The 15,870-nt window shown below is 31.4% G+C and overlaps 1 protein-coding gene across 1 annotated transcript in view; it reads right to left on the bottom strand.

Annotated features, from left to right (window-relative positions):
* Nucleotides 1-1,580: 1,580 nt before the first annotated feature.
* The window catches only part of LOC142321372 (ribosome biogenesis protein BOP1 homolog), a 49,950-nt gene continuing 35,660 nt past the window's right edge, over nt 1,581-15,870 (bottom strand). Inside the window, exons 11-14 of the mRNA XM_075359403.1 lie at nt 15,003-15,176; nt 13,307-13,406; nt 5,465-5,660; nt 1,581-1,798 (exon numbers count right to left, since the gene is read on the bottom strand). Of these exons, the coding sequence (XP_075215518.1) occupies nt 1,645-1,798; nt 5,465-5,660; nt 13,307-13,406; nt 15,003-15,176 (624 nt within the window). The 3' untranslated portion in view covers nt 1,581-1,644. The remainder of the gene's footprint in view (nt 1,799-5,464; nt 5,661-13,306; nt 13,407-15,002; nt 15,177-15,870) is intronic.

Here is a 15,870-nt window from a genome sequence, read left to right as displayed (position 1 = left end):
TTAGCAACTGAATATTACAACAACCATTAAAGAGGTTAACAAAATTCAGAAAGGTATGATTTAAAGAAAAAAATGTTGAAGATGATAATAAATAACTGAATGGAGCAAAACAAGGAAATCAATAACATACATAAGCCTCCTGGTAACCAAATTTAATCTTTTACTTATATTTTTGTCCATATATTAATATTCATTGTAATTTTTACTTCCTTGTACAAAGTAAAATATTGTGATTATGAAAAATTTCGGTTTTCAGATTTCAACGGAAATATCCACTTTGACCATCCCTGAATTCATTTTGACTAGTTTTGGCGTGATGTCTGTATGTACGTACATATGTATCTTGCATAAATCAAAAACAATTAGCCGGTTGAAATTATGGATTTAGGACTGTTGAAACAACTAGTTGTGTACTTCCCCCCTTTTGATTGCAATTGACTGAACCAAAAGTGTCCAAAAATAGCCCAAAATCCAAAAAAAATTGAATTTTGGACTTTTTCTTAATTGCAGTAATAAGCTCTCATTAAGAGCTTTTCAGCAATATATAAGTGGTACTTACTTTCATTAGTTCCAGAGTTATAGCCAAATCAAATTTTAATTAATTAAATATTTGGATCTTACAAAGGGAAGGCACATCGGTTAGAATCACAGTTTTTTTTTTTTAATATTTTGATTTATTAATATTTATGATAAATAATAATTCATAACAATAAAAAAAAAACAAAATGTAAAAACTATCAGACATTATTAATGAAATAAAATTTTATGTACTTTTAAAATGTGTATATGTAATTTAATAGGCGTAGTGGTGTCCGCATCAGATTTTTTGCTTTCTGTGATTTTATCAATCTAGCAGATGACCTTGATGATGTCATATGCAAACAGAGTGTAATTACTTTTTGTATACTGTATACTTATTATTTTTTTTATTGCAATGTGTAATTTTATTTTGGATTATAAAATTCACTTTATTTTATTAATGCAAATAAGATACGAATAGTGTTTGCTATATACAACTCAAGTGTTACTTAATTGCAAGGAATCTCTTTGCTACGTATATCTTAATTACATCTATCTAGAAATAAAAACAAAAAATGATTAACGGTGATCAGAGAGTCCGATAAGGTAGGTATTGCTGTAGATTGTTTTTATTATTTCACAGGGCATAATGTGAACCTGTTGAAAAGTATTGGATGAAATAATAAAATCGGAAGGACCAAACAGCCGTCCCAGAAGAGTCACGATATCTTAATATAAAAAATATGCAACTAGCAGAACAGCTATTGTTTTACAAATAAATAACTACGTTTTAACAATGTCTAATAATTAATTGAAAATACATAATTTGTAACCGGATATAAAACATAAGATTGCAGAACCATCTGTAGCCGAGTGCTGCATTAAAATTGTTAACTATATTAAAAAAATAAATACTAATTAAATAAAATCAAAGCAATTAGAGTAGGTTTAAAAAAAACTTACAGTACTTAAAAAAAGTACAGTAAAAAAAATTCAACAAATGAAACTAAGAAATAAATCTTTATGAAATGATTATTTATAGAATAGATGATAGTAAATAATTTTAAAAAAAAATTTTTTTTAATAATTTTATTAAAAAAAAATTAACACAGCAATTTTTTACCATCATGAATAAAGGCGTATTGTTTTATCAGCACCACATGTAAGGACCCACGGTTGATAATGATGGAACATTACTTCAAAAATTCCAAAATCATCTGCATTATTGTGGTGCGATAATCTTTTCAAAGGTACTATTAGAGCATTCTGCATTAAATCGCTGAAAAATAAATAAATAATTAAAAAAAGAAATAATTATAAAATAACATATAAGTAAGAAGTTTTATCTTGTACTCAATTTTACATTAAGCAGCATGTAATTAATTTAACCCACCGGGTTGGTCTAGTGGTGAACGCGTCTTCCCAAATCAGGTGATTTGGAAGTCGAGTCCTAGTAAAGCTAGTTATTTTAACACGGATTTGAATACTAGATCGTGGATACCGGTGTTCTTTGGTGGTTGGGTTTCAATTAACCACATATCTCGGGAACGGTCAAACTGAGACTGTACAAGACTACACTTCATTACACTCTTATATATCATCCTCAGAATTATTATCTGAAAGGTAGTTACTGGAGACTAAACAATAAAAAGCATGCAATTAATTTAAGCTTAAAGATTTGTAAAACGAAAACCAGTACAATGTAATAAGTGTGAGTACTTAGTCAGGACCTGAAATGTCCTATATGATCCTTGTTGAAAAAGAGTGTAAATGTGTAAATGCTGTACTATACTCTAGTTTTACCAAGCCAGGATACGTTGTAAATTGAAACATAATAATGATTGCTAGAAAACAAGCATAATTAAAAGCGATAAGCATTAAAATTATAAATTTTATTAAGGATACAGTTGAATTCAATGATTATACCTGGGAAACCTTTGAGTGACAATATATAGAAAAAACCAACAAAAAACTTAACAATACAGCAAGACAACCTTACTTTAAAATAATAAAAAACTAAAGATCCTGGATTCTGGAGATCTCTCACCATACAGCAACAAGATAAAAAATATCTTAAGAAATCACAACTTTAATAATACTATGACTACATTTAATTAATTGACTTCCGTCCTTTCAAACATTTAATGTAAAACTAAACCCAAAAGGTGAGTAGTAATAAACTAATCTGTAAATACAATAATTATAATTTAGTACATGTAAATAAAAAATAAATTGAAACTACATCAAAGGAACATCTGGCTATTATAAACATGAAACACCACAGAAATTGGCTGTAGTACAACATTACATGGAAACTAAGCACAAAATTAATTTGTTAGAAACAGAAGTGTTAAAATAATTGAATAACTGGGGGTCTTACACTCTCAATAATAGTGCAGAAATTTCATGGTTGAATAACAATAGGCGACCAATATATAATAATAATAATTTATTTTTTAAACTAAGAATACTCTTTTTAAGACAAACAATATAATATAATTTACAATATATAATAGAGTTACAAATTAGACATAGCTTATGAATTATTAAATACTTCTTTCTGTTAACCTACAACAGTTTGCACCTGTAGCTTCTAGTTGAACTACAACAGGCTCACAAGAATAATTATAATTTTAATTTATGATGAAATAATAATTTTTATGATTAAATAATAGTTTGGAAAATTAGATAGTCCTTGAGGACAAGAGTCCTGTTTTAGGAGTTACCATCAATTTATGATTAAAATGTTGAAGATTATTAAAGATGTATAAATGAGGACAGAAGTGGCCGAGTAGAAATCTAACAGTTATTATAAATTATAGAAATATTAAAGAGAGGGAAAAACCATTCAGGTTGTCAGAAGTCAAAAGGTGATTCATGAAAGCCATATGCTTTATCCTACCCTAGGATAACTTGTCAATTTTTGTCACAATTGAATCAATAAAGAACTCAATGTTTTCATACTGAAAGAGACAGCGTTGAAGAGAAATTCTGAATGAATTTAGACCTAGACTATCTTTCACACAATCTGACAAACAATTATAAACCTATGGTGCCACCTAAGTAAAAAATCTTAGAAAACACTCCTTTCAGGGATCTAGGAAGTACAAAATTACCCCTGCTTCGCATATCTGGGTCAATTAGTCTATATATAAGAGCCTTATCTCCACTCCTAAGAAAACTAAGTACCCTTAAAAAATATAAATGCCTCAAAGGGAGCAAGTTTAAGATACAAATAAACAGGAATGAATGTGTCCCAGCAGGTATTCTATACATATTACATGTATAAGAGTTTCTGGCCTACCACTATGGGTCGGATATTATTAAAATACACACCACCACCCCAACACTTAATTCCATATCTTAATTGAGATTCAAGTAAAGCATTTTTAGAGCACCAATTGGGCAGAAATCCCAAAAATGTATAAAAGTTTCTCATGCAACAAAACATTTCATTCTTTAAGACTACGAGTATGTTTTTCCCATGAGAGATTGCAATCTCTCCACGAGAGAATAAACCCCTTTTTTATTGTTTGCAAGCAACAAAATTTCACAATTAACTTAGTACAAATTTACAATACATACAGCTAATACAAATCATTCAACAAAAACTTACAGACTGCAAAAAATTCACTCAACCTGAATTTACAGACCACACTTATTTATTTGTTTATTTACATAGCAATGATAAAGGAACTTTGTAACGTGTGATTATCTTAAGAACAATGAATTTAAAAAAAAAAAAAATCGTAAGAGGCAAAAGGTGTTTCTTTTTTATCACTTTATGGAATACAATCATTAAAATTTGAAAAAGTATAATTTTTTAATCTTGTCCCCCAGTATAGCACCCCCCTCTTTCAGTTAAGACAATTTAAGATAGCCTACATTACTTCCTTTTTTTTCTGGGGAAAAAACACTTTGGCGCTATCATCGCCTGAACATGATGCATTACATTACTTCCAGACCAAAGACTTGTTACTAACCAAAAGTTGGTTGGATCTGCGAAGGTACAGTGCAGAATAAACTGCTACCACATATATGCATAACTTAACATTGGTGAACGCAACGCGCTAGCAGCTCAAATGTCAACAGCAGTACAGCATACATACGCACTTGCACAAGTGTCACCCCCACCACATAGCTGATTGTGCAGATCTCCCATCATAGCGGCGCTTTGGCCCCCACCACTCAAATAAAAAAGCCCACAGGCTCAAATAAAAAAAACATGCACCAGAGTGAATTTTCAATTCATCATTGACCACTACCTGGAGAAGACAAAGAAGAAAAAAAGAAGTTCCCTGGCTGCCTCAACATGGGGCCTCCTAGCAGATCCCAACATCCCCGTTAGAGCAGCAGGCCTGGCCGGCCCACCGAGGAAGCTGCTGGATGCAGACGCTACCTTCCCATTCCAGCTTCAATTGCCCTGGCTGGTGGATTCAGCAGAAAGAGCCATCCCAGCATGGGATTGCTAGGGGAGAACCGCCTCAGCCGTGCTGACGAAAGACGACCAATGCCAACCTGAAGCGCTCAGGGCCACCACTGCCACGCTGTAGTGGGGAACCAACTGCCACTGAGGGGGAAGCTCGGCCTCATTTCAATGGACAAGCCGCAACTCCCCGACTACAGCTGAGTCGACTTCACCGGAGACCAGCTTCCAGATCCAACAGCTCTTCTCAGAGCTTATGCAAAAACGGCCCTTTTCAGGGCCACCACGCCAGAAACCTCAAACAGCCTTTTCAGGGGGCTACCATAAGGTTTTAAGGTGCTACGTGCCGTCAAAGCCATTTGGTAACAAAACATACCCGACAGTTAAGCACACTACCACTGATTAAGCTTATTTTGTAATATATGTATTAGACAAATATTCAAATTCGAAATTCCAACAAACAAAAAAAAGCTAAATTAAAAATAAATAAATTAACTAATATAAACTATATGTACTCACTTGTATACCATTCCATGATATATGATAAGACTGCAATCATCGGAAACTGATGCAAACAATGGATATCGTTTATGAAATGCAACACTTCTTACAGCTGTATTATGTAACCTTAATACTTTATAAGGCTTTGTAGATAAATCGAGATCAAACCATACAACTTTTGGATCATACGAACTAATTAGAAGATTATCTCCGCCTGAAACAGAAATATTTAAATTTTCATTAACATATTCCCTGTATGAGTGGTTGACTCATTTCCACAGCATGGTGGGGAAATCTTGTCATGAACATGATCTGGATTCAGGTCATTGGTTAGTACGTAGTTTAATGCTATCAATGAGTTCAGTTTTTGCAGCAGTTTATGCAGTTTTTGGAGGTTTTTGCAGCAGTTTATTTTGCAACAACGTATTGTGTAGCATTTATCATTCTGAAAGGTTTTAGTAACTAAGACAATCATTAAAAGTTTTATACTGTGCTTTTGTTGTTAATTTTCTTTAAATTATCATTAATTTAGTGTTTACTTTTGTTTTAGGTTTCATTTTTACCATTTTTGTGCATTCTTTCAATTGCTGATTTAAATGAAACTTTTGCTAACTCAAGAGACAATGAAATCAAGGATTGTTCATTTTACATTGTTAGAACAGACAATGGTAGTGATAGTGACCTCAATTACAGTTTCTACGGTGAATCAGATATTGAACTAAACCCAGTATGGTGTAATGTAATTAATGGCATGAAAAGTGTCTCTTTTATAGGGAAAAAATTTTTTTATTTGTTGCATACATACATACCCACACACAAACAAAACACTCCTGATCGACTATTTTAATGCTATATGTAATATTATATTTCTTGAAAATATTTGTAATGAAACTAATAAACACAGTTCATAAATTGCCCTCAAAGGCTCAAAATCATGAACATCACAGTTTAATAAACTGATAGTAAATGACTTAAAAGGTTTATTGGTTTATTTCTGCACACTGAAACAATAAGGATGATTCACTGTCAAGAACAGAAGACTAGAAGACATTGCATATTTAATTGGCAATGCTTTTGCCAATATGTAAGTCATGATTAATTCCTTATAATTACGAGGCATCTATATTTTGGATGTCATAAATCATGTTCATAAAGAGAGACCATAGACATGTCACTTTAACAATAAAATATTCAAAATTTATATTCTTCTACCAGAGAACTTGTTATTGATGAGCCAATGGTTTTATGGAGAGAACGGTTGGTGATAAACAATTAAATAGAAAATGAAAAGTAAGACTGTGATCATTATCAACAAAACCGAGAATTCTACTCCATCTTTCTAAATGTTTCTCAGTGGGATCTCTATATTGAAAATATGATCTAACAACACATAAACAAGTCCATCAATAATAAATTTTATAGCGATATGATGATCATCATAAACTTGCCTCAAAAAGATACAACTCAATGTCCTCCTACACAGAACTGTGGACGTACTTACTTGCAGTATAACATTTTTGCCAATCAATAAAACCTGGCAGATCGCCCTGTACCATGGATGCTGCAGAAGAATTATATTGAGGGACCTCCTTTACCTAATTCAATCTGAACAATGTAAGCACCTTGAGAATTTATCTTAACCGTGCAATGAATTAAAAAGACATCTCAACAGCTCTTTCACAGTCCTTACTGTCTGACAGAGTACTTGCAATCCTTGAGCAACCTTCAGCAATTTACACAAGTAGGAGCCTCAGACTTTTTGACCATCATCACCACAATGCACACAATGAAGCATATTGACAGAACAAAACTTAAAACACTTAAAACATCTCTGAACTTCAATGTACTCCTTGAATCTACAAGAAGTGAAATCCACAAACAACCTACCCTCAACAATAAATTTATTAAATAGAGTAGGCCCAACTTCAAATATACCATGACACCTTTGGGCATCACACCTACCAGTTTTAAACAAAAACCTGTAAGATTTGAATGTCACCTCATCCAAGTTAGTTTTTGTTCTCGTGAAGAGACACAACCTCCTCCTCCAACAATCTATATCATAGTCAATGACTCAAGGCTCCTTTTGTTTCTGATCTACCTTGACGTCATAAGACGTTTTACTAACAACAGATTCCGAAATGATACTGTCTCTTTTTCATCTACTACGACAATCAGATCTTTCCTACAGTCCTTTATGGTCCTAATTTTCAAGTTTGATCTCTTGTCCTGAAGGGCAGCCTGAAATTCCTTCAATTTCTTTAATTATTTTTGTAGAGCCCTCCTTCCTGTTTAGTAAGATGACTTGACTGTTTGCGGGCTAAGCTGGCCTCCAGCTTAAAGTGAGTTCAACACACAATACAAAACAAAACAAGAACAACAACAAAAACAAAATTTATAAAACAATACATCAACAAAAATAGAACAAAAGAGAAATCCAAACAGAGCTCTAGATCTCCTCAGCAATCCTTTCCTTTGCTAAGTACACTACAAAACTCTCCACTATTGTCCATTCGGCCTGGCTCCTCCAGTTTACAGAGAGATCCATCGCCGACCCGATAAGATCAAGCTGACAAATGGTCTCCGTACGCATTAATTCGAATTTTGAGCACTCATAAAGAACATGGTAAGTGTCGTCCAATTGTCCACACTGACGACATATCCCAGAATCTTCTAGGCTGAATTTCTGCAGTCTGTCTCTAAAAGCACCAAGGCCGGAAAGAAATTGCATCACATATTTATTAGGGAGCACCCAAGAGGCGTCCTGCAAACCAATAGCATTTGGAGAGAGATCATGTACATAACGCCCATCATCTCTCTCATCCCATCTGGCCTGCCACAAGGCATTGCTATGTTGTTCAATTTCTCAAACTTTATCCGAAGTTAAGTCACCGGACTTTTCAGCAACATATCGCAGCTGCTTCTCAGACACATCAAGTCGGTTTCACGCCTGTAATCACCAAGACTGTTTCCTGTGAAATAGTACACTGACCACCCGTTACTGTTAACAATATTAGGCATTGAGCCCTTAATATTATGTCCTGATAACTTTCATATTTTAGCCTGTTCGCCCAAACAGGCGCTGCATATGTATAGCATAATATGCCTTGCACATGCCTTTATAAAGGATGCTCATGGTCTTAAAGTTAAAACCCCAATCAGGATTGACCACACGTCAAATACCAAAGAAGGCATTGAAGCCTTCTCCACGACATATTGAAGGTGCTTCTTAAATTGCAGTTTCTCATCAAGAAACATCTCAAGGTACTTTTGAACCTGAACATACTTTATACAATGGCCTGCCATTGAAACACAGACACACCGACTCGCAGCCAAACGACCTTTGAGGAGCATCATTGTGGTCTTTCCCGGTAAACGTCATCTTGTGTTGATAACCCCAGAATTCAACCATCCTGCAAGTCCGAATGGCTCGAAGCTCCCTCCGTGAGCTTCCTTTGACCAGCAGGGGCCCATCGTCAGCATTAACCATGATGCAACTCGTGCTGGGCAAACTCGGCCATAGGAGAGAATCAAACTCCACAACCCACAATAATGGACCCAACATGCTGCCCTGGGGACATCACTTAGACAGCGTCTTACCAACCTCATGGCCGCCCTCGCAGAGCAGCACATCAAACCCATACTGATTCTCCATCAAAAATCTTTGCGAAGTTTACCTATCATTTATATGCAGATACAGAACCTTTTCAAAGACCTTGCCAATAACCAGAAGTAACGTCAGAGACCTATGAACTAACAGCAGGATCCTTGCTACTAGATTTAAACAAGCTGACAATCCCCTTCTTCCAACACACAGGGAAGTATCCTCCAAACAACAATTTATTAAATACACGTGTGACAACTTCTACAACAGCTTCAATCTTGCATCCACATTACAGTTAGAGAAACTTACTGCACAGGTACAATGCATGTTGATTGAAAATACAACCTGCCAGCCATGATGGTATTAAAAACTTTTCATTCATATAATTTGGATGTTACTGGTCAACAGTCAATTTCTTTATAATATAAATGCAAATAATGGTAAACATGAAATATCACTCTACACATTTTTCCTGGAAGTGCCTGAATCACTTCTTCCACTGATAGAAATGCCAAGGCCAACTCAGCACTATGTTGCAGCCCAAAGCACTGTAGTACAAAAACTGAAGGCCATGATTAAAAAAAATAATAGAAAAAGAAAGCGATGCAGGGAATGTCATAAAAATAACAAAATGCAATACTCCATTTTTATATGTGACAGATAAAGATAAATCAGAGCTGTGCCCAGGAAAATGTTTCAACAGTTTTCATCAAAACATGTAAAAGTATCATAAGAGGTGGTTTTCAGGTTGTAAATGGTCTAAAATATAATGTTTTCTTTGTAAGTAATCTGTTTTAATTATTTTTTCTATTAATTATTAATATAATAAATAAATTATGAACATCACATGTAGTAATTGTTTGTGTAGTGTGGATGACTTGAATTCAGGTCATGGAATAAAGTGACCCATCGGGTTGGTCTAGTGGTTAACGCGTCTTCCCAAATCAGCTGATTTGGAAGGTCGATAGTTACAGCGTTCAAGTCCTAGTAAAGCCAGTTATTTTTACACGGATTTGAATACTAGATCGTGGATACCTGTGTTCTTTGGTGGTTGGGTTTCAATTAACCACACATCTCAGCAATGGTCGAACTGAGAATGTACAAGACTACACTTCATTTACACTCATACATATCATCCTCATTCATCCTCTGAAGAATTATCTAAACGGTAGTTACCAGAGGCTAAACAGGATAAAGAAAGAGAGAGGTCATGGAATAATAAATAATAAATCCTAATTTTAGCTAAACACAATCTGAGATATAATTTTAGACATACGGCAGAGATTATCATGCATGAAGGAAAGATATCTTTAAAAAAAAAACAATTCTTTGCAAGTATTCCTAAATTGTATTACATCATTGCTGGACGACAGTATAATTTTAATAAGCAATGAATGTTTTAATAAACAAATATAAAACAATAAGCAGCTGCTAATATAAAAGAAGTAGTTCTTACTAATATTATTTTTAGTTCAACATTTATTGAACAACAAATGCGTACAAACACAGTAACAAAATATTTTAACAAATTACTGCAGTAGATATCTGTAGTGAATTCCCCAAAACTATACAGATACATTCCAGTAACTACAGGTTTATGTCCAGTTAGATAATTAAGATACCTTTTTTTAATGAGAAATAAATTCTGTAGTGTGTAAAACTTGCCAAGCCTGGCTGAGATTTGAATCTATAACCTTCTGTACATTATCATACAAAAAAATGCAACAATTTATATTTACATGTATTTTTATCTAAAATAAGACAAAAAAAACCAAACAAAAATTAGTTCAATCAATCACTGAGCTTGCAAATACATAACAATTTCAGTTACTTCTAGGTGAAGCAAAATAAATCACTTTATAAAATGCACTTGCAGGAAGTATGAAAAAAATCACTCCCCTATCAGTAAAACTACCATGCCTCATCTTTATTCAACCAACTAATACATAAGTTTCTGTCTTGTCAACAGCTTCATATGTACTATGTATTTATATAAATATTAGAAACAAGCTTTTTCTAAAATAAGCCAAATTTCATGATAAAGAAAAAAGACAAATGAGCTAGCTAAAATACAATGAAATAAAATAAAAGGGGGGGAGAAAGAAGACGAGAAGGGGAAAGAAAGAATATACAACCAATAGAATATTGCATTGTAAAATAATGCAATTAACAATATATATATATATATATATATATTGTACATTCCAGTAAGGCGGTGAAGTAGTGTTGTTAATTACAACTTAATTACTAATTAATTTATTTGTTAATTACAAATTTTCTGGTTGTTAAGGGTTTATGTTTTCTAAATTTTAAGTTTTTATTTCTTTCTTGTTTTTGTTATTTGTTGATGTAATTGTAGAATTATGTACAAACTGATGATGCAGGATCCTGTGAAAGTCACAGTTGGTATTAAGTTTTTCCATTACTGTGTTTAGTGGTTAAGTTGTTTTTTGAGTTTAATTGGCAGTGGTCAGTATGTTGATGAATTATTTAAATTTTCAGAAAGTTTTATATATTTCCATACTGACTTTACCAGCATCTTCACAATTGTTTCTCTGTTTTTTAACATCATAATCTTTCGAAATGGAAACCAAAATCACATTTCTATTGATATTCATATACTCGTTTTCAGAAGTCGACACATTCAATAAAAACGATGTACGATGAAACACATTAGAAACTATTGGTTAACTTCTTTGTTATTTATTATTATTCATTAACACCATCTTCATGGAACTTTCATAAAATGCAGCTATCATTTTATGTGGTAGAATTGCACGGATTATTTAAGTGATGTTGGACAATGAAGTACCATTTACTGTTTTTAATGCTACTTTGTAGATTTTACTACAAAATAAATTGCTACAGCATTCTGTTTAATATTTGTTTCAAGCAGTCTATGGTTCCCGAGTATCATGCATACAGGTCTAATGTTAAAGTGTAGAAATTATGAGACAACAATATTTTACGTGAATTTAACTGAGAATGGGATGAAAGTGAGCATAAAGCAGATGTAGATAATACTGATGAAGATTCTAAATACATTCAAGAAGATTCAGGTAAATCTTTTCTTCAATTCTTATTTTACACATAAAAATGCATATTTTTTCAAACAACTAGTAAAAATTTTATTCTGCACTTATGTAATACGATATACACTGTGTTGAGAAAACACACTGGTTTCTCATTAACAGTAGCAGAAAGAGACTATTTCTGCCAGCAAGCAAATAAACAAATCTTTTATTCCCATTGATGCATTCTAATACATTATATAGACTGAGTCAGGAGTAGGTAGATATGCTACTTCACGGATACAAAAAAAGAAGAAACTTGGTCCAGCAATTACCAGGATGGATCAAGGGAAACCGTGGTAAAACCCTGACTAGAGGAGCATTACAAAATTCACAATACATTATAAAATAAAAAATAAATGAGATTCATATTGATTATATAAAATATAGACATGAAATAAATTTAACCTAGCTACATAGAATAACTACAATATCACAACTCAGATGTTAATGCAAATTATTTGAGCACATGTTTGTTTACATAGATGTTGAATGGGATGCAGAAAAATCAGGGTTTTATAATAGGTTTTATTTAAAAATAAATAAATACATCATATTGTTTACTTCTTTGTTTCTTTGGTACTTCTTGTTTACTTCTTTCTTTCTCAGAAAAATAGCAAATTCCTCTCATCTAAAATTGTATGGACATGTATATATAAATTTATTTTTTGCAGTTACAAAAAGAAAAAAAATCTTAACATAAATGTTTTGCAATAATAGATATCTTTCTGATAGAATTTCTGTTTTTTATATATACATATTATAATATAAAATACCAGGACTGGTTAGAACCTGAATAATATTACATATTAAACATTTCTTAACATATTCCTACCAACAAATGCTTTCTGTCAATAATAAACGTGCAGTACATCAAAGCAAATCAACTAATCTATCACAATTATTTCAAAATCATGTCCTCAATCACATGTTGAAATAAGTTAGTTCCAAAAGCTAAAAAATTAAAAAAGACTAAACTGCAATATAAAATATTTTAAAGTTATTATTCAAGCAAACTGTTATTATTCCAACAGTTCAGTAATACAAAAATATTCTTGTTTTTTTTGTATCAATTCATTGAACATTCAATACGTAAAAATCAAACTCTTAATGTTTTTACACATACACAACAAAGTTTTTCACCTTATCATACAGCTAAAAATAAAATACTACAAGGTGATTTACCTGGATGAATAGCTATATTTGATATCCACTTTGAATTTGAATACAATTTCTTAACCATCTCCTGTTTTACTAAGTCATATACTCTTACATTTTTTTGTGTCTGTAAAAGAATGATTATAAATCTTAAATACATACATATTGATACTATTCTACATCATAAAATATTCATAATTTTTTTAGACTGTTTCAAGGATGAAATGTCAGATAAATAGCCAAAAGGATAGATATTTTGGTATATGAAAGTAATTCTTTTCTACCTAGATGTCACTCCAAAAAAAAGAACGAGGCTTCTGGTTACTTTGAGTATGTGATAACCACAGTTTTGTTATTCTAGAAAGATTTATCATTAAATATTGTTAGATATTTTTTGGTAAAATCATAGTGTCTCAGCCTGTCATCTGGAAGGTCCTGTGTTCATATCTCAGTTAGGCATGAAATTTTTCATTTTCTACAAAATTTCATTCCATAATTCCATGTACAAGTTTTGAGATTATGTGATAAATTAATCGTTAAAAAAATGCAATAAATATTTTTTCTTCAACACTTTTCTAATGGGTAATTCTTGTTTTAAACATCCTTCAATAAATAAATGAGCTGAAAATTAATGGATTAATAAAAGTATTGAAAAACCTACATGACCTTTTATTACTTAAAAAAATTGAATTATTATTGCTTAATAATTCATAAAGAAATAAATTTTACTTAAATTAAAAAAAAAATTAAATGAATTACAAAGAAAACTTAATTATGAAAAGAAAACTTAAGTTAGGAGAGCTTCTCCTGACTATGTAGAAAACAAATCTGCTGGTATCAAACATACACTAAGAATTAGAAAAAAGTTTAAAAAAAATATGTTTTATGTGTGATGTAATGCTTTATGGTGGCAGAAATTACAGAGTACTAATAGGGGTTTAGAAATGTAGTAATAGCGAGAATAATGCAAATCAACTGATATCATAGAGTATACAACAGAGATTTTAAAGAAAAACTGAAGAAAAGGTAGTCTCAGAATCTTATAAAAAGAAGCTCAAATTTGGTGTGTATTATATTAAAAAAAACAAGGGCATTGAATTTGGTTTTTGAAGAAAGTACAGAACAGTAAAGGAAAACAAATAAAAGGATGAATGAATCAAATAATTAAGAGTATAAAATGCAAGATAAGTGTAAGAAAATGGCATTACAAGACTGAATATACAACCAAACTTGAAACCTAACAATCATAATCACTTTATTTAAAAGTCTTTTAGTCAGATATAGTTTGACAGGCCATGAAAGAAAGTGAGATATCTAATAGGAATTAATACAAATTTTTTCATTAAGAAACAATTCTTCAGTTAAACTCATAATATTAGAAGCTTAAATTAGGATGTGTTAGCAACAAAAAAAAAGAAATTTATTCATTTTCATAGAAGTGGTATAATTATTCAAGAAACAGTTATCTTTATATTTCCAAGTACAAATATAAATAAATTTATTGCTATTTAAAAGTACACAACTGCATTAAAAAGTGTTTTTTTTGTTTTTTTTTTATTTTTATTTATTTATTCTTTTTCATAAATGCCAATGTCTTTTATTAAATAAAATTAAGAAATTACACTTTTGATAAAAATACAGGTACTAAACATAATAATTTACAACCAATTAATTAAATTAAATTAATATTATTCAATTAAACAACAGTATATAAAAGACTTACAGCCACAAAAAAGAATGGTCTTATGGGATGAAATATGACACACTGTACTAAACCTTTTGACTTGCTAAATGGAATCTGTGATCTACCCTTAGATAACTGATGTATTATAACTGAACGATTTGCACCTTCAGGCATCACACTTGCAAAATAATCACCACGACCATGCCAAGCTATCTGCAAAATAAACATTATTAAAAGATTTTTATATCAACATTTATTATAGTATCAAACAAAATGGACAAAAGAGTAGTAAAATAAGTAAATTTTTTTTTAGCCAATTAACATACCATTAGTGTCCACTTTAGTTTCTTTTCATGTTAATCTATTTATGCAATCTAATCAATTTTTTCCAAGCTTACAATCTGATTTTCAATAATTTTCAAATAAATAAACTCATTATTATTAATTTTTAATAGTTTTTGAATATATAAATGGATAAACAAAGAAAACGTAACTTAATAATGTTGATATTTCAAAACAGTTGAGATATCAAGTAAATTACAAGAGTAAAGTATAAAATCTTTGATTTACACTGTCAACAACTTTATTACTTCCAAATATTTATCAAAGCCTATCACATACACTCAGGTAATTAGAAAATAATTTTCATAATTAGAGAGCACTCCACGTTTTGTTCAGCTTTCATATTTCTATTTATTTATTTGTAATTCCATTAAATTTATCATGATCTATTATAACCCTTTTCATTTATGAAAATAATCTACAAAAAAATTTTTAACAGTAGTATTTCCTTTAGTAAAAAACACACATGAGTTAGATTTTCATTTGACTTGAAAGTCACGCCCCTTTCAAGATAAAAAAAACTAATCCCTTAAAATGTAAGCTTTTTAAAATTCATGATTGGCAT

This window comes from Lycorma delicatula, chromosome 3 (assembly GCF_047948215.1).
Source record: "Lycorma delicatula isolate Av1 chromosome 3, ASM4794821v1, whole genome shotgun sequence".
Classification (NCBI taxonomy): domain Eukaryota; kingdom Metazoa; phylum Arthropoda; class Insecta; order Hemiptera; family Fulgoridae; genus Lycorma; species Lycorma delicatula.
Note: the sequence above shows the minus strand (reverse complement) of the source record. Positions and strands in the feature narration are given on the sequence as shown.